Genomic DNA, 17,027 nt, shown 5'->3' with positions numbered 1-17,027 from the left:
ATGAGTGATAGTGAGAGTTATTATTTTAGCTGCATAAATAAATAATCATTTAAATAAAAATGAAATTAAGAAAATAATATTATATTAAAATACCTAGGCTATATTCATAATTATTTAAAATAAATGTAAAATAAATTATTATTTAAAATAAATTTAATTAAATAAATGTTTCATTAAAAAAATGCATGCACCTGCTTAATAATGCCTCTATTTTTTATATTTGATTTCATGCTAAGCTTTCATACTAATTTATGCATACACTGTCTTAAAGAAAATATTGTGTAAAAAGTCTGTGTGAAATATTATTTCAATTTAAAATAACTCTCTATTTTTATATATTTTAAAATATTATTTATTTCTGCTGAATTGGTGCTCAATAAACATTTATTATTATTATTAATGTTGAAAACAGGTTTTTCAAATAGATTTGTAAACATTATGAATGTACTAACTTTGTAAATGTCATCCACAATTTAATGCCCCCTTGCTAAATTAAATGTTTTAATTTATATATAAAGTATATTCATTTACCGACCCCCAAGTCCTGTGCATTTTAATGTCAGATTTATACAATAATCATACCTGGATTTGGAGTTGCTGTGTTGTCTGATCATAATGAGGATCAAATCAGAGATTTGACACAAACAAAGTTTTGTATTATCACCAGTGTTTTTGTAATTGTGGGTTGATCACATATTATCACAGGGCTCTATTGTCCCCTTTTGATATTCCAGATGAGCGACGGCACTAATGATGCTGCGACGACGCGTTCATCTCAAACTTCGGCAAATGACAAACATCAGAGGAAAATCTCCCATGTCAGACTCCATTATCATATGTTCACGAGCTCGATATCAAAAATGAAAAACAAAGCCGATCCCACGTCTAATCAAAGGAGTCGCTGTGCTGTATAATTGATGAGGAGCATCACATTGACAGAGCACATGACAATATCATATATAAATAATGCTTCCGTTACGCATTGATGCTTCTGGTGTAACTTGGCGAGTTGTGAATAATATATCACATCTATAAGTAAAGCAGCAAACCGTGGCCTATCGAACCAGCGTCTTTCATTGGATGAGTGGGGAACGCTTGATCCCTTTGCAAATAATAGTAAAGTTAACACATTTTAGTTGAACGGGTGGCGAAAAAGGGGGATCAATAATGAATAAATGTACAGGCCCCTCATCTCAAGGGGGTTTCACTCTGTTTTTTCCCCCCTCCATCCAACAAAATTAAAAAGCTGATGGAGGAGTGACGGAGTGTCTGGGGATTATCAACAGTGATTCACTCTTATTACCCAATCCTATTGTACTTATGACCTGTTTATTAAAACAGCCTGCACTTTAAGTGGATTACCCTTCGAATACTGAAGACATTGTGTGTCTAAAGTCCTGATGCACACTCAACCCAAGGAGAATTCTTCCTGGGATGCACTGCTTTCCTCAACCAAACTAAAGGCCATGTACTAGCAGCCGAACTGCTAGTACTAGTTACTGCTCGGGTTTAAAAGCCTGAGGGTGTTTCGATAAACCCGCAGACAACGAGTCCAAAAGAATACGTACGCACGCTTCTCAAGGTTGACAGACTTGTACAGAATCCCAAAGAAACCACTTATCAAACCACCGAGGTCCATTAACGATACTCAGCCTCGCTCACTAATTTATAGAGGTATTGATAATTGAGCATATTATGAAAGATCGGTCCGTCCTCCCACACAGCAGGTGGCAGCTGTTTCTCTGCGCTGGTCAGACAGTGTCTCATTTGTAATCTCCTCAGTGTGGCCCTATCTCTAGCAGGTTAAACACAACACAACAGAGATCCAGACTGATAGTAAGAGAGAGAGAACCTCGCCTACTGAGTCTGGATGAGCTCGCTCTGATAAAGTGGCTAAGACACCAAGAGGTCAGAGTTCAACTGCTTGTAAAAACTTCCTCAACACAGGGGTGAGACAAAGAGCTCTGAAAGAGATGTTATGTGCAGCTTGATATTGTTTCAAAGGCTGGCATGTTTTATAAAGGAAGGGTGATTAGGCCACTGCACACCGAGTCTAAAATGTTCGTCCAAAATTTTAGAACATTGAAAAGTAAATATGAGCTCACGCTGTCAATCACATTTACACACTGCCTCCTTCATAAAAATGAAAAAATTCATATCAAGTTCAATTTTCTGCATTTTCCCATCCATAGCAAGCATTTTGATGGGAAAGGATAACGAATGCGAAAAAAATAAAAACGGACTCAATTTCCGACTCAATGTGCAAGTACCTTTAGCTCTTTAACTTTTAGTTCTTAGCTCTGTTTGTAAGGATGCAAGACTATTAAGACATTAAGACAGAATGTTGTAGCAGTACGGAATTTTCCTTTTCTTCATATCAAAATCTCAGTTGGTCATGATTCAACAATGATTCAACTTTAATACAAATACTGGTATTCAGAATGCAGTCTACACAATGAATTTAAAGTTGTGCTGTTCATAATTGGCTCTTGGGACAGTATTCTCACATGAAAATGAGGAAAGGCTTGGATCGAGAAACAGTATTTGATATGTCACACCTTATTAAGAGATTTGGTTAAAAGTGTCTGCTAAATGAACGCACATAAAAGTAATATTAATGTAAATAGACTTCCAAATAAAACATGAGGAGAAGTAAACAGCAACTTTATTTGAATATATCTGCATCTATTTGATCACAAATTTTAAATTTAAATTTGTATCTGATTTACAATTTAAAATAAACGTTTTCTATTGTAATACATTTTAAATGGCCAATGCTTTCAGGACTTGAAATTGGACTTTTTTTTTTCACTCATTACTTTTTCAGTGTCACATGATTCTTCGTATTTCTTATTATTTTCTATATTCAAAACAGTTGTGCTGCTTAATATTTTTTGTGTGTAATTTTTCAGGATTCTTTTATGAATAGGAAGTTTAGCATAGCATTTGCTTACACAAGAATTTATTTGAAATATAAATCTTTTTTTTATTAATCTCTTTACTTTACAAACTTTTAAAGGCAACATAGGTATTAAAGTTATTATAAACATAGCATACAGACAAATGAATCAATTAAACACCTTCACTTCCATTGACCACTTGAGTGGTAAATATGTTTTCAGCATGATGGGTCTGCCATACCCTGAACTGCCATTAATTGATCTTATATATATATGTTACATTTCAATGCCAACTGTCCCCCCTTCACCAAGGACAGCGTCTACAAAATTACCCAGAGCAATGTTTTTGTTGTCCTCTCGTTTAGTGACGAATTTCTTTCAGATGGCAACATTAAATGGACACGGCTGTATTAAACAGTCATTGTCAAGTGCTCAGTTAGAGGTTGGCTTTCGCCCCCGCAGACATTTATAATCAATTTTTCCTTCCATAAAAGAGCGGCTTTAACACTTTCAAAAGGAAATACATTATGTCATAACTTCAGTGATGGGGAGAGATGCTCTTTCAGGCTATTCAGAATTGACAGACCCCCAAACCTGATCTTTAACAACCCCGCACGTGTGTGTCCGCTTTGTGAGCTTTCATCTATTTATCATCTCATTCACTATCATGCAGTTCATCCAATTTGAATTACAAAGAACACGGTAAGTGTGCCATTTGCTTTTGTGCTGTGTAAAAGCCACGACGATCTGAAAGGGCCGGGCCATAAATGTGTTGAGTTATAACAAAATAGAGTACATGATATTATCTGCATCATCCATTGATCCAACCAATCCAACTGAAAGACATGTTTAGTGGTGTATTGATCTTTCCCATTCTGATCTAAAATATGACTTAGATTGAAGCCACTGTACATATAAATCATTAAGCCTGATGCAGTGACCTCTTCGAAACACATTTAACTGTATTGGCACAGAGCGTATGATTTGATTCATAATTTTGCTTAGGGCACATAACACACTTTTCATTTTTAAGTAATGCTGATGTATTGTTGACAACAGGATCAATCAAAGTTAAAGAGCACGGAAGACAGTGGATTGCATTGGTGCTACAAAGAGTTTAAAGTTTAAAGCCCTGGCCACATGACTGACAGGTCACATTTAAAACAACCCTAAATCCCGTCAATAATCAACCAATTGTGTTCAAATTGTTGGGTTATTGATTTTGTTAATGTGGCAGTTGAAAGCAGGGAAACAGACATAGGCGATGTTTGGAATGGAATAATAGCCTAATGCTTATATTGCAAGGAATAAATAAGAATTATGTAATGAGAAATATTTCAAACAGTAGCCTGCATGATTTGAACTTACTGAGTGAGTGGAATCCATGCACTGTATTTATAAAAATTAAGGATTCACAAAATCGGTTATGCTGTAAAGACTTACTGTATACTATGTAGTTGTTTCGGCCAATACATCATATTTAATTGCGTATGCTCAGATCCCCTATTTTTACATTGAAATTGCATCCATACCAACCTTTATTTTTAATTTAATAATTTAGAAATATATATATATAAAATGTAACTAATGTAAGTTAAATATAATAACAATTTCTCATACTGTGTACATTTTAACGCTTCAGGGAGACTAAATTCACTTGTCTTGTAGCATTCTGAAATCATTTATTTCAGTGTTTTATTTCTCATGTCTTTATACAAAATTATATAAAACGTAATTATCAGTAATTTATTGGTTATCGGCTACTTCATGACAATAATTATTAGCTTATTTGTATCGGCCATAACTGTAATTTTCAAGCATCCCTTTAAAAAAAACACACACAAACACACACTGAGGATTAACTCAAGTGCACTGAGTTTGCAATACATTATAGTACACTAATATTACATGTATTATTTACTGCAGAAATAGCACAATCAGGTAAACGGATACATTGAGTGTGATGATGCAATTGACAGCTGACATTCAAAGATATAATGAGATAAATATAAAAGCATTGTCGTTGTCTTCCATTGGCAGGGAAATCCTAATGTGTTTCTATAAGATATGTGTTTATAACAAGCACTTATAATTAGGTTAATGTAAATCCCCATAAATCTGTACGACATGTCAAAGTACATAGCTTCTTATTTTAAACCTCCCATGTGAACAAAAACTTTAAAAGAAGCTTAAATCTTAATGAAACGGAAAGGTGTTCTTTCACCAAAAGCTCAATAAAAGCAAGCTTTGGATTCCCAGCAGCGGAGAAGTTCGTTCAGAACTGCTTTTATATAAAAATAAAAATATACAAACATTGGGATGGATCAATGTAGCGGAGAACGCCAGAGGGGGAGAAACCAAGGTGAAGACAAAAAGTAGAGAAAAGGGAGGAAAGAAGAAAACAGAATTAAAGCAGGGGGCAGAGGAAAGGGCATTTATGTTATTAAAAGAGTGATAGAAACTCGCAGAACCCATCTGTGAGAAAGGACGGATAAAAAAGGCAAAGGAAAGGCTTGGAAAAAAAGAAGGACAGGGTGTTGATTTTGCGTGATCTGAACATTAACACACAAACGGCCACATCTGTTGAAGAAGCCTTTCCTCTCTCTCATCCTCAGGCAATGTCAACTCGATTACCGCAGGGTTGAAAGAGACAAAGATCCATCCACATGACTCCTCATCCTTTTAGGCCCATCTGCAAAGCCAGGATCTGAGGCCAACCCTGCCTGGAGAAAATCAAACCCTTTTAGAGCGAAGACAGAAAAAATGCCGGGGTCGCCGTGCTTTTCACTGATGCAGAGCTCTTCCTAAATTACCTTAAGCATATTTGTGGCAAATAGGATTCCGCCTCCTGACCTCCAACATTGTTTGTCTTGGGCAAAAAGGTCTCTCCTTATTTCGCCATTTTTTTTTTTTTTTTTTTTTTTTTTTGTAAGGCGTCTCTCTCAGTGCATCCCGTTCTCTTTTTCTATACGTGTTCTGTACGGCAATTTAGCAAGCACTCTCTGACTTTTTGTGAATAAGGATATTAACAGCTATTTGCTCACTACTACTGTATAATAACACATTTTTCCACATTTGTCCTCTTAAAAATGCGTAATTTGTCTCCGTCCCCATGCTTAGGTCGGTGCAAATATTCGATTTCCATGTTTGTCGTTTCTTGCACATGCAAACGTGTCATTTCTGTCAGTGTTTATAACATGTGTAGAAATGCAAGTGGGGGTTTAGAGGAGCCTGTGGGGTGACAGCAAGAGCTCTGTGGATGGTGTTAGCAACATGCCAGATGCCCACATGTCACGGCCAGCACATCGCCCACTGACCCTAAGGCCATTCAGCCACACTTGTGTGTCCATACCTCCCTCTAACGCAGTCGTCTCTCACTGCACACACATCGATGAACAAATACGACAGACTAAAAGAATCTGCCTTCTACAGTATGCGTACACTACCTTAAAAGTTATGTAAAAAAGAATATGTGACAGATTTGCAATAAAGACACGAGCAAAATATCTCTGTTTCAAAGAAATTCTGTTGTTTTGGATTTTTAATTCAGCAAAGAATTCTGAAAAACATCCATCAATTATTCCACAAAAAATATTAAGCAGAATTGTTTTAAACATCGATAAAAACCAAATCAACATGTTATGATTTCTGAAAGCTGATGGCTGCTGGAAATTTAGTTTTGCCATCACAGGAATAAATTACAAAAAAAAAGTCAAAATAATTTTAAACTGTAATAATATTTTAAATTTTACATTTTATTAAAAAATTTTCAAAAATCTTAATAATCCCAAACTTTCAAACCGTTGTCTACCACTGAAGATTAAATCATTAATTCACCTAAAAATGGGTAATTTAAATGTCATTTGCAAAGGTTGATTTTTATTTTTATTTTTATGAAGAACATTTGCAAAAAGGTACCACTGACTTTCATTGTATGGGCAACAAACACTGACATTTATCAAAATATCGGTTGCACTTTATTTTACAGTACGTGTACTAACATGTACTTATAGTGTACTTACAGTGTATTTATCTAAGAAAGTTCTGGTAATACAAGGTAACTACATGGGGTAGTTTAGGGGTAGGTTCAGGGTTAGTACCTAGTTATTACATAGTTATAGTAATTACTATAATAAGTACATAGTATGTACATGAGGAACAGGACTGTAAATTTATCTTCCACGGAAAAAATAAATAAATTATGACATGAGGGTAAGCAAATAACAATGAAATTAAATTTTTCTTTGGTTGAACCATCACTATACACTAGTCACTATACCTTGAAAACCTTGCTCATGATTTACTGGGGGAAAAAACAGCACAAAACACCCTTCTAAACATCACCTTTCGTGTCCTACAGAAGAAAGTACAGTATGTCGAAAGACATGAAAGTGAGTAATTTTCATTTCTGCTTGAACTAATCCTGTAAAATACACAAGAGGAGGAGGCAGTGTATGGAACATCTAAATAAATGTTCATGTTCAATAAGATTATGAAAAAACAAACTATATCGTAAACCTCAATTCCCTTTTACAGTCTCACACTTCCTCCCCTCGCGTTTATTTTTCTCGTTCCTCATCTCTTCCAAAGCAGTCATCTCATTCTCTCCCAGGTCACTCGGCAGCATCAATAGACATCATCATAAACACAAGCAATCGGAGCGCGAGCGTGGCGAATCTCTCCAACTCCCCCATACACAAGGTCATCCTCCAACCTGTCTTCGCACAAAATGAAGGTTGCGGGGAAAGTCTGGAGCTTTGAAGCTCTAGAACTCCATTCCGTTAGAAGAGCGACACCCTGAGCTTTAAATATAACAGGAAGGATGTCTTAAAAAAAAAAATCACATTATAAGTTCTGTGGATTGCCGGACGCAAACACTCACATTCCTCTACCCCCTCATACACACACAGTCTCTCCTGGTTCTCATCTCCTCAATCTTTGGTTTCAAAGGGATGGTATAAGGTAGAAGGACAGGGGGTTATGCATTAGTACTGGTCAGTGCTCAAAGAGACTCCATCATAAATAATAAAGGGTCTGTGAAGGACATCCAGACTCTAGTTACTGGCTACGCACTGCGCCTCGCATCGCGCCAGACAAACACAAGATTGTCATTTTTCATCCAGCGATGACCACCCTCTCTTCCCGTATGATTAGTTGACGGCTTCAATTATCCCACGCGATGGAAGCAACATGCAGAGTGACATGGAGAATTTTTGTGAATGTTTGTGAGTGAACATTCATCCATTTCTCAGTGGAGAACAGGTCTTGTTCTACTGTTTGTAAATACTGCATTCTTTTTACATTCAGAGTAATAAAGGAAATGGTATTTCCTACAAAAAAAAATTTCCTGATTGTTTTTTTTTTCTTCTTTTATTTAGAGACGATGTATTTAATTAATAAAAATCTATTTTAATTATATTGCCTTTCAAATAAATGCTGTCATATATTTTAAAGAATCAAAAAAAGAAGAAGAAGAAAATCTGTAATTTTAACCTTTTTTTCTTTTTTTATTTATTTCTTTTTTTTTTTTGCTTCAAAAAACTGCAATTAGCAGCATTTTTTTTTCATAAAATTACATAAAATGTCTGGTTATGTAAAGTGGTCAGTTTTTCCCTGTATATAGTACGGGCATTTGCTGTTAACCTATTTTTCCCTGTAGCATTTTTACAATATTTTACCGTACATTCTTTTTTATTTACCACAAAAATATTAAGCAGCACAACTGTTTTCAACACTGATAATAATAACAAATTATTCTTCAGCATGAGATCAGCAATTTCTGAAGGATCATGGGACACTGAAGAATTGAGTAATGGCTGCTGAAAACTCTTCTTTAACTTCACAGAAGTAAATGTACATTTTTAAATGTATTTGTAAACAGATACAGTATTTTTTATTAAACATATGCAGCCTTGGTGTGCGTGAGTGACTTTTTTTCCAAAACATTAAAAATCTTACAGACACCAAACTGAACACGGTAAGTGTACACGGTGTTCTGAATAAGGTTCGATACCGGTTTTGGTACCAGTGTATATACTTGTATACTTGTGGAACAACCCAAAATATCTATTGTGCAGAAAACGCCTTCCTCCATCCATTACAAACTTGAGATGGAAGTGCCAATTAATTTCCCCCTGTCCTCGCTGACCCTACCAGCAGAATGTTTCTAAAACAAAAGCGGACCCCAGACCACTCCCGCCCAACCCCTGCCCCCACCTCCCTGCTTGAATAGCATCTTATCTGTAGCCGCTGGCGGTACAGACGCATTAGCCGGTGGATTACACATGCTTGGTAGGCATGCATTAGGGAGATGGGGGCAGATCCCAGCTCAAAGCAGCCAACTAAAGGCCTGAGCCTGCCCTATAATGAGATCTAACTCCTGAGGAGAGGCACTCGGGGCTAGTGCGCTCTATTTAAAGAGGGCCAGCCTTATTTAAAAGACTGTGTCTGTGTCACTTTATTACTTAACCTGAGTGAGGCACATCAAGGCCCTTTGCATTAGCACCAAACCCCCTCCTCCCTGTTTTCAGCTAAGCTGATTACACAAACATAAAGTGTGTGTGTGTGTGTTTTTATTTTTTTATTTCGGAGGCCTTAGAGGGAGCAAAAGAAGCTAATGTGTATGTGCGTGTGCATATACGAGCATAAATAAAGCTGAAAAAGGACCAGACCAAGCAACTAATGTGTTTTGCTTGTGGCTAGCCATTTAAACACTATTGTTCTTCAGGAGAGCTGCTTTATAGCTGAATCAAATTTGTTTAATAATTGATGAATTTGGAAACTTTTACACTGTTATTGAACTGAATCAACGCTGAACTGACTTGAGCTGAATAATGATACTATTGCCTTCTGCAGAGCTGCTTACAGCTGAACTGAGCTCATTTCATAATTGAATAGCTTTACACAGTTATCATACTAAACTGAATTAACACTGAACTGATTACAGTAGGTTTCGCATCATATTTGAAGTTTGCATCTTCGATTATTGAAATTGAGCTTCATTTATATCAACTGAAAGCTGAATAAATAAGCGTTCTATTGATGTATGGTTTGTTAGGATATACAACTCATTGAAAATCTGGAATCTGAGGGTGCAAAAAAAATCTAAATAATGAGAAAATCACCTTTAAAGTTGCCCAAATAAAGTTCTTAGCAATGCGTATTAAAAATAATAATAAAACATTTTAATATATTTACAGCAGTAAATTTACAAAATATCTTCATGGAACATAATCTTTACTTAATGTCATGATGATTTTTGGCATAATATAAAAATCTATTATTTTGCCCCATACAATGTATTTTCGGCTATTGCAACAATTATACCCCAGCGGCTTAAGATTTTGCGGTTTTGTGGTTCAGGGTCACAAATCTGTTTTGTATAAAGCTCAATAGAAATAAAGAAGACTTAACCTTAAAACACGCTAATGTATGGCACAGGGTTTGAATTGAATGACAATTGGTTGTCAAAACACATCTTCTCAGCTCAAAATACAATTTCCAGACTCAAACAGTTGCGCGTTCCACTTGAACGGTACGTTCTCCTCTTAAAGAACAGTGCATTGAGTCATAAACCTTCTTGCTCTTCTCTTGTCTACAACAGATACATTTTCCTCTCAAACTCCCCTTCAATTACACAAATCAATACACATTTCTTTTATCTTTTCGGGCCTTTTTTTTTTTTTTTTCCCGTTCTCTCGGCTGAAGGTGACCCCTGGGCTGGAACGTGTCCTCCATTTCGGTGGAATCGGTATAAGTGCTGGCCATTTGGCGTGGACGTTAAGTGTATGAAATGAGTGGCCCTGTCTCTCTCTGGTCCTCTCCTCCTGACAGGCTGATGATAGAAGCGTTACATCCTGGGCCCGAATAAAATGCAAACTGACAAGAGATGAGGCTTTGGTGGCTGAATATAATGCCGGATTGTGCCTCCGAGTGCCTTATTATCTTGTCTTGGGATGCTGGAGAGGAGGCGGGTCTCTTAGAAAAGAGTAGACAGACACTGTACACACACACACACACACACACAAGCCATCTCCTATTTTGCGAGTAAGAGCGAAAAAACAGGAGTTTGGCCTCCTAACCACTGCTTTTGCAGCTAATGTACCTGACAATAAATAGGAACAGGGTTGGTGGGGATGTTTGCGTGTGATACCTGGAGTGGAATCTGGAGAAATTAGCTTTTTAAAAAAAGGTGGGGGAGGTCGAACAACACTGGGAGATGAAAGTGAGAGGAAGATGAAGGAGAAAGATGCTATTCTGAAGTCGGCGGCCTTAAGTTTAGTCATACTCTTGTTCCGAAAGAAACAAAAAAGGTTTAAAGCTGACACTATAAATACGCGGTTGAGAACATATCAGCCTCTTTTATCATAAACACCATCCAAGCAGGCCTGATGAATCAGTCAAGGATTTTTTTTTTTTTTGAATAAAGGCAGCTGGGTCTTAAACATTTTCTAACCGTTTAATACACATTTTACTTTTTTATACATTGTTGGAGTGAGTAGACAATGATTCAAGGTAACAAAGAAAAGAAAAGAAAAGATATTTAGATTCTAAAACACTTTATAAGTATAAAACAAAGCATATTTTCGAGGGAATTCATTGGCTTTCTGTTCACCACATCACAATTTTTTTTTTTAAACCATCTATATATTTCACTCTCTCTATTGTCCTTGGAACAAACTCTCATCATGCTTTCTTTGGGAGCTTTGACAAAGAGTTAACATCTATCCCTAAAGATTGACAAAACCCACAGAATGTTCCATCCACGTCACACAAAGCGAGGCCCATCATATTCTCCATCTCTCTCTGCGGCCCTTCATACTCCTGTAGAATCCCCCCACCCCCCTTCAACTTTTGAAAGCATATGTCAAGGCCGGGCTTTTGTCGGCTGTTACACGTATGCGTTTGTGCGGAAATTAGACTGCACATTTGTCCATACATGCACAAGTGATTCTTTGGCGCGGCCTTTTATGCTGAATTTTCCATTGAAAAACATTTAGGCGACGTTCTTGTTATCATCACCTACACTCAATCGGTGTTGAAAATCAACCTAGGCAAGAGATGAAAAGAAGTCTTTTTAATTTCCTCATCCTCTTGGTCAGATCTTTTCAAACAGGAGATGCAAAAGCTCACTCAATGCCGCGTATCAATTTGTCGAGCATCAGTTGAGTCGCTAGACATGTGTATTGCATTTCTGTGGCCTTTAAACGTTCAGAACCTCCTTTGAGGGCAGCAGAAGATGATTTAATCAAACAATGTCTAACCGTAAAAAAGAAATCACTTCAGTTTAAATCTTACGCAGCTGATGGGAAAAATATGTTCAATATGAAGTTTTAAATTCAGATTATAAGCATTTAGAATATAAACGCAAATAATATAAATCTACCAAGTTTTAACTAAATGGTCCAAGTAAATGCATCAAGTTTAGTGCATTTTTAACTTATCAGATTCATTCCATTTAACTGTTCTATTTTTAAACTGTTTTAATTGTTTCAAATGTGTTTCTTGGGGTTTCATAATGTACTGTATATTAAAATAATGGCAGATGGTTTCAAAAACAGAGTTGCATTTTTCACAAATAATTCTAAAAAGTGATTATTTTAATGTATTGATGGTTTCAATTAAGTTGTGTCTTTGCTTTCATTATAAAAAACATATTTTTTAAAAAGAGTTGCATATTAATTAACATATTAAGTATATATATATATATATATACATACATTCACACACACTTAACATATTTTACTTATTTAAGAAAATTAACCATATATATAGGCTACTAAATGGAGCATCCCTGCTCTTTTCTTGCCCTATGAGAGATACGCCATTTATATAACATTATGGCAATATTTAACAAGGAACATTTAAGACATCAAAAAATTTGTTTAAATAAATTGTTAATGAAAACACAAATGATCATAACCTGCACTTCGTTTTCATGTTATTTCACATCTTATTTCCCCTGTTATTTCACATCTTTCCATCAAAAAAAAATTCTGTAACCAAAGTGCAGTGACCTTTCAGGCATTTCTCTGATAGGCAGAAGTGCCCAAGGACAGATTCAGCCGTGTCCATTTGCCCCGAGCAGCCCCTTGGCACTGCCCACGGCTCGTACCTGGTGCATCTCTCATAGGGCGAGAAAAGAACAGGGATGCTCCATTAGGAGGCCTTAAAAAGAAAGGCCGATCTTTTTTTAATAATGTTAAACCTAGTCTGACCACATGATAAAAAAAGAGAAATGTATTGATTCAACAACAACAACAACAACAACAAAAAAAGGTCTGAAAAAGAATGCGCCTACATCAAAACTGTGAGTGTGTGTGTGCATATGTGTTTGTGAAAGCGTGCAAAAAAGTGAGATTTTACAAAAAGAATAGATTGACAGATAGACAAAGAGCTGTAAAGCTGAGCGTAAAGAGAAAAAGCAACAAGCAAACAAAAGCAGGTTTGATGCTTATTAAAGAAAATTGTAACACTGGCATTATGAAACAGTAACTGGGCTTTTCTTGCCTTGGGATATTCTAAAAAATTCATCAGACTGACAGCGGGAACCACAAGACTGATCAGGGCCTGACAGAGAGGTTCGGACGGGGATCAGACACAAACGCCCCCCTTGCCACCACCCCACCCCAACTCCCAAAATCAAATCAGCAAAAAGGCCCGCCGTGGTGACACACCATCACCGTGGTGACAGCCTACACTGCGCCCGCCCGCAGTCCCGCTCCCAAATCCATTCTCTCCAAAAATTCAGTCTACCGCGTTCTAAACTACGCGCCCCTCGCATACACACACATACACTCTTGTTATGTGCGTTTGCTGCACATAAGGGGGTAGCTGATGTTTGATGTATAATTCATCTCAAAACACCAAGCAATACTCTTTATTCTGTTCTTTTAATGTCTAATGTAACATAGCTTCAGTGATAGCTCACACCGGACTGTAATGAGGACCGAGCACCTGAGTCAGTTCATCAAATGCAAGGTTATTATAGAACGAAGAAACGACGTAAATTCGGCAATAATGCTTCATAATTCATCATTGTGACCTCGTAAAATATGAATCATTTAAACCTGTTAAGTCATTTTGAAACAAATAATGTAGCGAAAACGAAAATTAGACACTTCTGTATTAACATGCTAAGAGAGAGATTCTAAATATGAGATATGAGATATTCTAAAATGTGGTGAATAAAAAAGCATGCATATTTCACACAATTATTGTTTGGATTTTATTGTAGATATTTGACAGCATTAAATGTTTATTATGATCAGGTAAGTGGCAGTGGAACAGAATCTATTATCATTAATGTAATGCTGTTAGTTCTAGCATAGAAAGCGATAGAAAAGCTCCCTACGGGCATCAGTCAGTCTAACTATGAACGCAGACAAGAGGGAGATGCAGTCACAGCTACTGAATATCAAACTTGAAGCACAGAATCCAGCCTGACTTTGCACCGTATCAACTGAATTAACAAGCTTTAGAAATATTAATGAGATAAACTGCTGGTAATTACAAAGAATAAATGCAAATAACAGCAGACACGTTCGAGGTTGAGTGCAAACACTTCTAAAGCATTTAAATGTTCTGAGGAGGTCACTCTATTAGGCTGGATTTTCAATAAAGAGGTTATTCTTCACTCCTTTTTATGTATGTGCTCTTTTAAATTCATTTGAAATATTGTACTGCATCTCTGAGAGCTTGTTGACTGTAATTTTCTAATAAAAAGCATATTAAAAATGTATCAGTGTTGTGTGCATGTTCGCACTTGTGCTTCTTTTTTCTGTCATAAAAGTTAATTCTTAAATAAGAATAAATTATTCCAAATTCAGTATTATCCACATAGAATGAAATATATAAGCACAACAGCAAATATTATTTTATTTTTATTAATTTATTTTTATTTTATTTTTTTAAGGTAGAAGATTATAAAGCAGAAAAGAACATGCAAGAAAAACACAAAGTTATAAAACTTCCTATGTGCTGTGTGGCACTATAGAACATAAATCACAGGTGAAAATACATGTAAATGTGATGTTTGGAGTCTGTAAACTCCGAGAATATTGCAGGTTGATTCTGAAACATGGCTTATGTGTGTTTAACTTTTAAAAATGAAATTCTGTCTGAACGAAGCCAGCGGCAAAGTTACACAGGTCTTAAAGTGTTTCATTAATGCTGCAAATTTGACAACAACAGCAAACAGTCCGTCAATGCATACCAAGTCCAAATGGTTTGAAACTTGTCTTTTCACACTACTTTATATCACTGCTGAGCAGTTAAAGATTTCTAGGCTTTTCTTCCCTGTTAAACAAGGTCAGAGCGATCATTCTGGCGGCAAGGAACATCAAATTTTAACATAACACGGAAGAACACACTATTTTAGGATGTTAATTAATTCCAACATTTCAAGATTTTTAAATACATTTTGTGTCAGTGCTCATCAAATATGCCAAAATTCGATTAAGTATGCTCTGTACTCACAAAGATAAAGCATAATTAAAGAGCCTGTTCAATGTTCAAAGGGATTTTTAAATGTTTTTAAATTAAACTTCATCAAGCATTCTGGAATATTAACAATATAAAACTTGAAATCTCGTATAGTGCTACACTGAAAAATAACTTTTCATAATTATAATAATTAACATTAATATAAAATTCTCTCTCTCTCTGTCTATATTTATATCAGTATGTATACAGTATACACACACACACACACACACACACATATACATAATATAATTTTTAAAAAGTGCTATTTTAGAAAGTAAAAAAAAAAAAAGAAGAAATAAGAATAATAAATACAAATAAAAATTAGAATAATTATATTGACTGTTGTTTTATTATTATTACAGAAACATCAAGTGTCTTTTAAAGAGATTCAGGGTGTATGCTGCTCCTCATCAAGAATATAGAATTCAGTCTGCTTAGATCTGAACTCCTCATGAGGCCGTGGAGCCACAACAATCACATTTCTCTCCCTCAGGCCTCTTCACTTTCTCTCATTTTATCTCCAGCCTAAGCCGAGGAGATCTCAAATGTGAAGAAATGTCACCCTGTATGACAGATGAGTGTGTGTGCGAGTGTGTGTGTGCGTGTACATTATATGTCTCCTGTTGCCTATTTGCCCCAGATTCTGTCACATTTTTCTGCTTTATGAACACCAACAAAAAAAACTGGTCCCAACATACCGCATGGCTGCACCCCACCAAGCATCACAGGAAAAGGACACTTCCACCACAAGATTTCCACAGTAGAAATTTGATAGATTAGCAGCAAAAAAATGCATTTCAAAATGCACAGGGTAAACTTAGAGAAGAACTTTTACAGTCTATAAAAAGCCAGCTTAACTCTAAGGAATAAACTGGAATATATTGCATTCACAAAGACGTAATTTGAGGTCTCTCAGCATTTAAAACTAGTAAGAGAAACACATATATCATTAAACACCAGATCCACCTACAACTAAACCACAACTTTTATCTTCTCTGCTCAAGCACTTTCTACCACAGCATCTCGCAAACACAAACAAATAAACACACTCTCGCTGGTGTTAAGTTTCCCTGCGCATGACCCCAGGAGTCACGCACAGTAACAAGGAGGATGAAGGCTGGACTTACCATACATCTTCTCCGAGTCTGTGTCAGCTGACAGCAGCAAGGGCTCCTCGTTGAGCTCGCTGTCCGGGCTGGCCGCTTTGTCGTCATCCCGCAGCTCGCAGGCGTCCATATCGGCACGCAGAGGGAGCAGCGGTTTGCTCAGCTGCCCTGTGATCATCGGATCCTGGAGGCGAGTGGAGGAAGGACCAGGTCGGGAGGACAATGAGAGGGGGGGGAAGGCAAAAGAAGTGATGTTAGCTTTGGTGTGCACTGGTTCACTCTCAGTGGGTCTCAAGTACACACATGCCCGCTCATTTCCCCGCTTTCTCTCTCTTTCTCTCTCTCTTTGCTTTCTGAAACTCACCACCTCTTCTAACACTCTCTATGGTAGCGCTTGCACTCTCTCTCTCTCTCTCTCTCTCTTTTCTGATGGTTGTTGCTTCTGGCTGTAGTGCTGAAGAGCTCTTGTGGATGGCAGAAATTTAAAAAGATTTTGGTTAAAAATGCTCCACTTGTCAAATGACTCATTTTCATG

The 17,027-nt window shown here is 36.5% G+C and overlaps 1 protein-coding gene across 1 annotated transcript in view; it reads right to left on the bottom strand.

Moving 5' to 3' along the window:
- Window positions 1-16,805, bottom strand: part of pou6f2 (POU class 6 homeobox 2) — a 93,180-nt gene extending 76,375 nt beyond the window's left edge. Inside the window, exon 1 of the mRNA XM_052596695.1 lies at window positions 16,514-16,805. Within this exon, the coding sequence (XP_052452655.1) occupies window positions 16,514-16,670 (157 nt within the window). The 5' untranslated portion in view covers window positions 16,671-16,805. The remainder of the gene's footprint in view (window positions 1-16,513) is intronic.
- Between the last annotated feature and the right edge of the window lie 222 nt (window positions 16,806-17,027).

Source organism: Carassius gibelio, chromosome B24 (genome assembly GCF_023724105.1).
Source record: "Carassius gibelio isolate Cgi1373 ecotype wild population from Czech Republic chromosome B24, carGib1.2-hapl.c, whole genome shotgun sequence".
Lineage (NCBI taxonomy): Eukaryota > Metazoa > Chordata > Actinopteri > Cypriniformes > Cyprinidae > Carassius > Carassius gibelio.
This window is presented reverse-complemented; position numbering and strand designations above follow the sequence as displayed.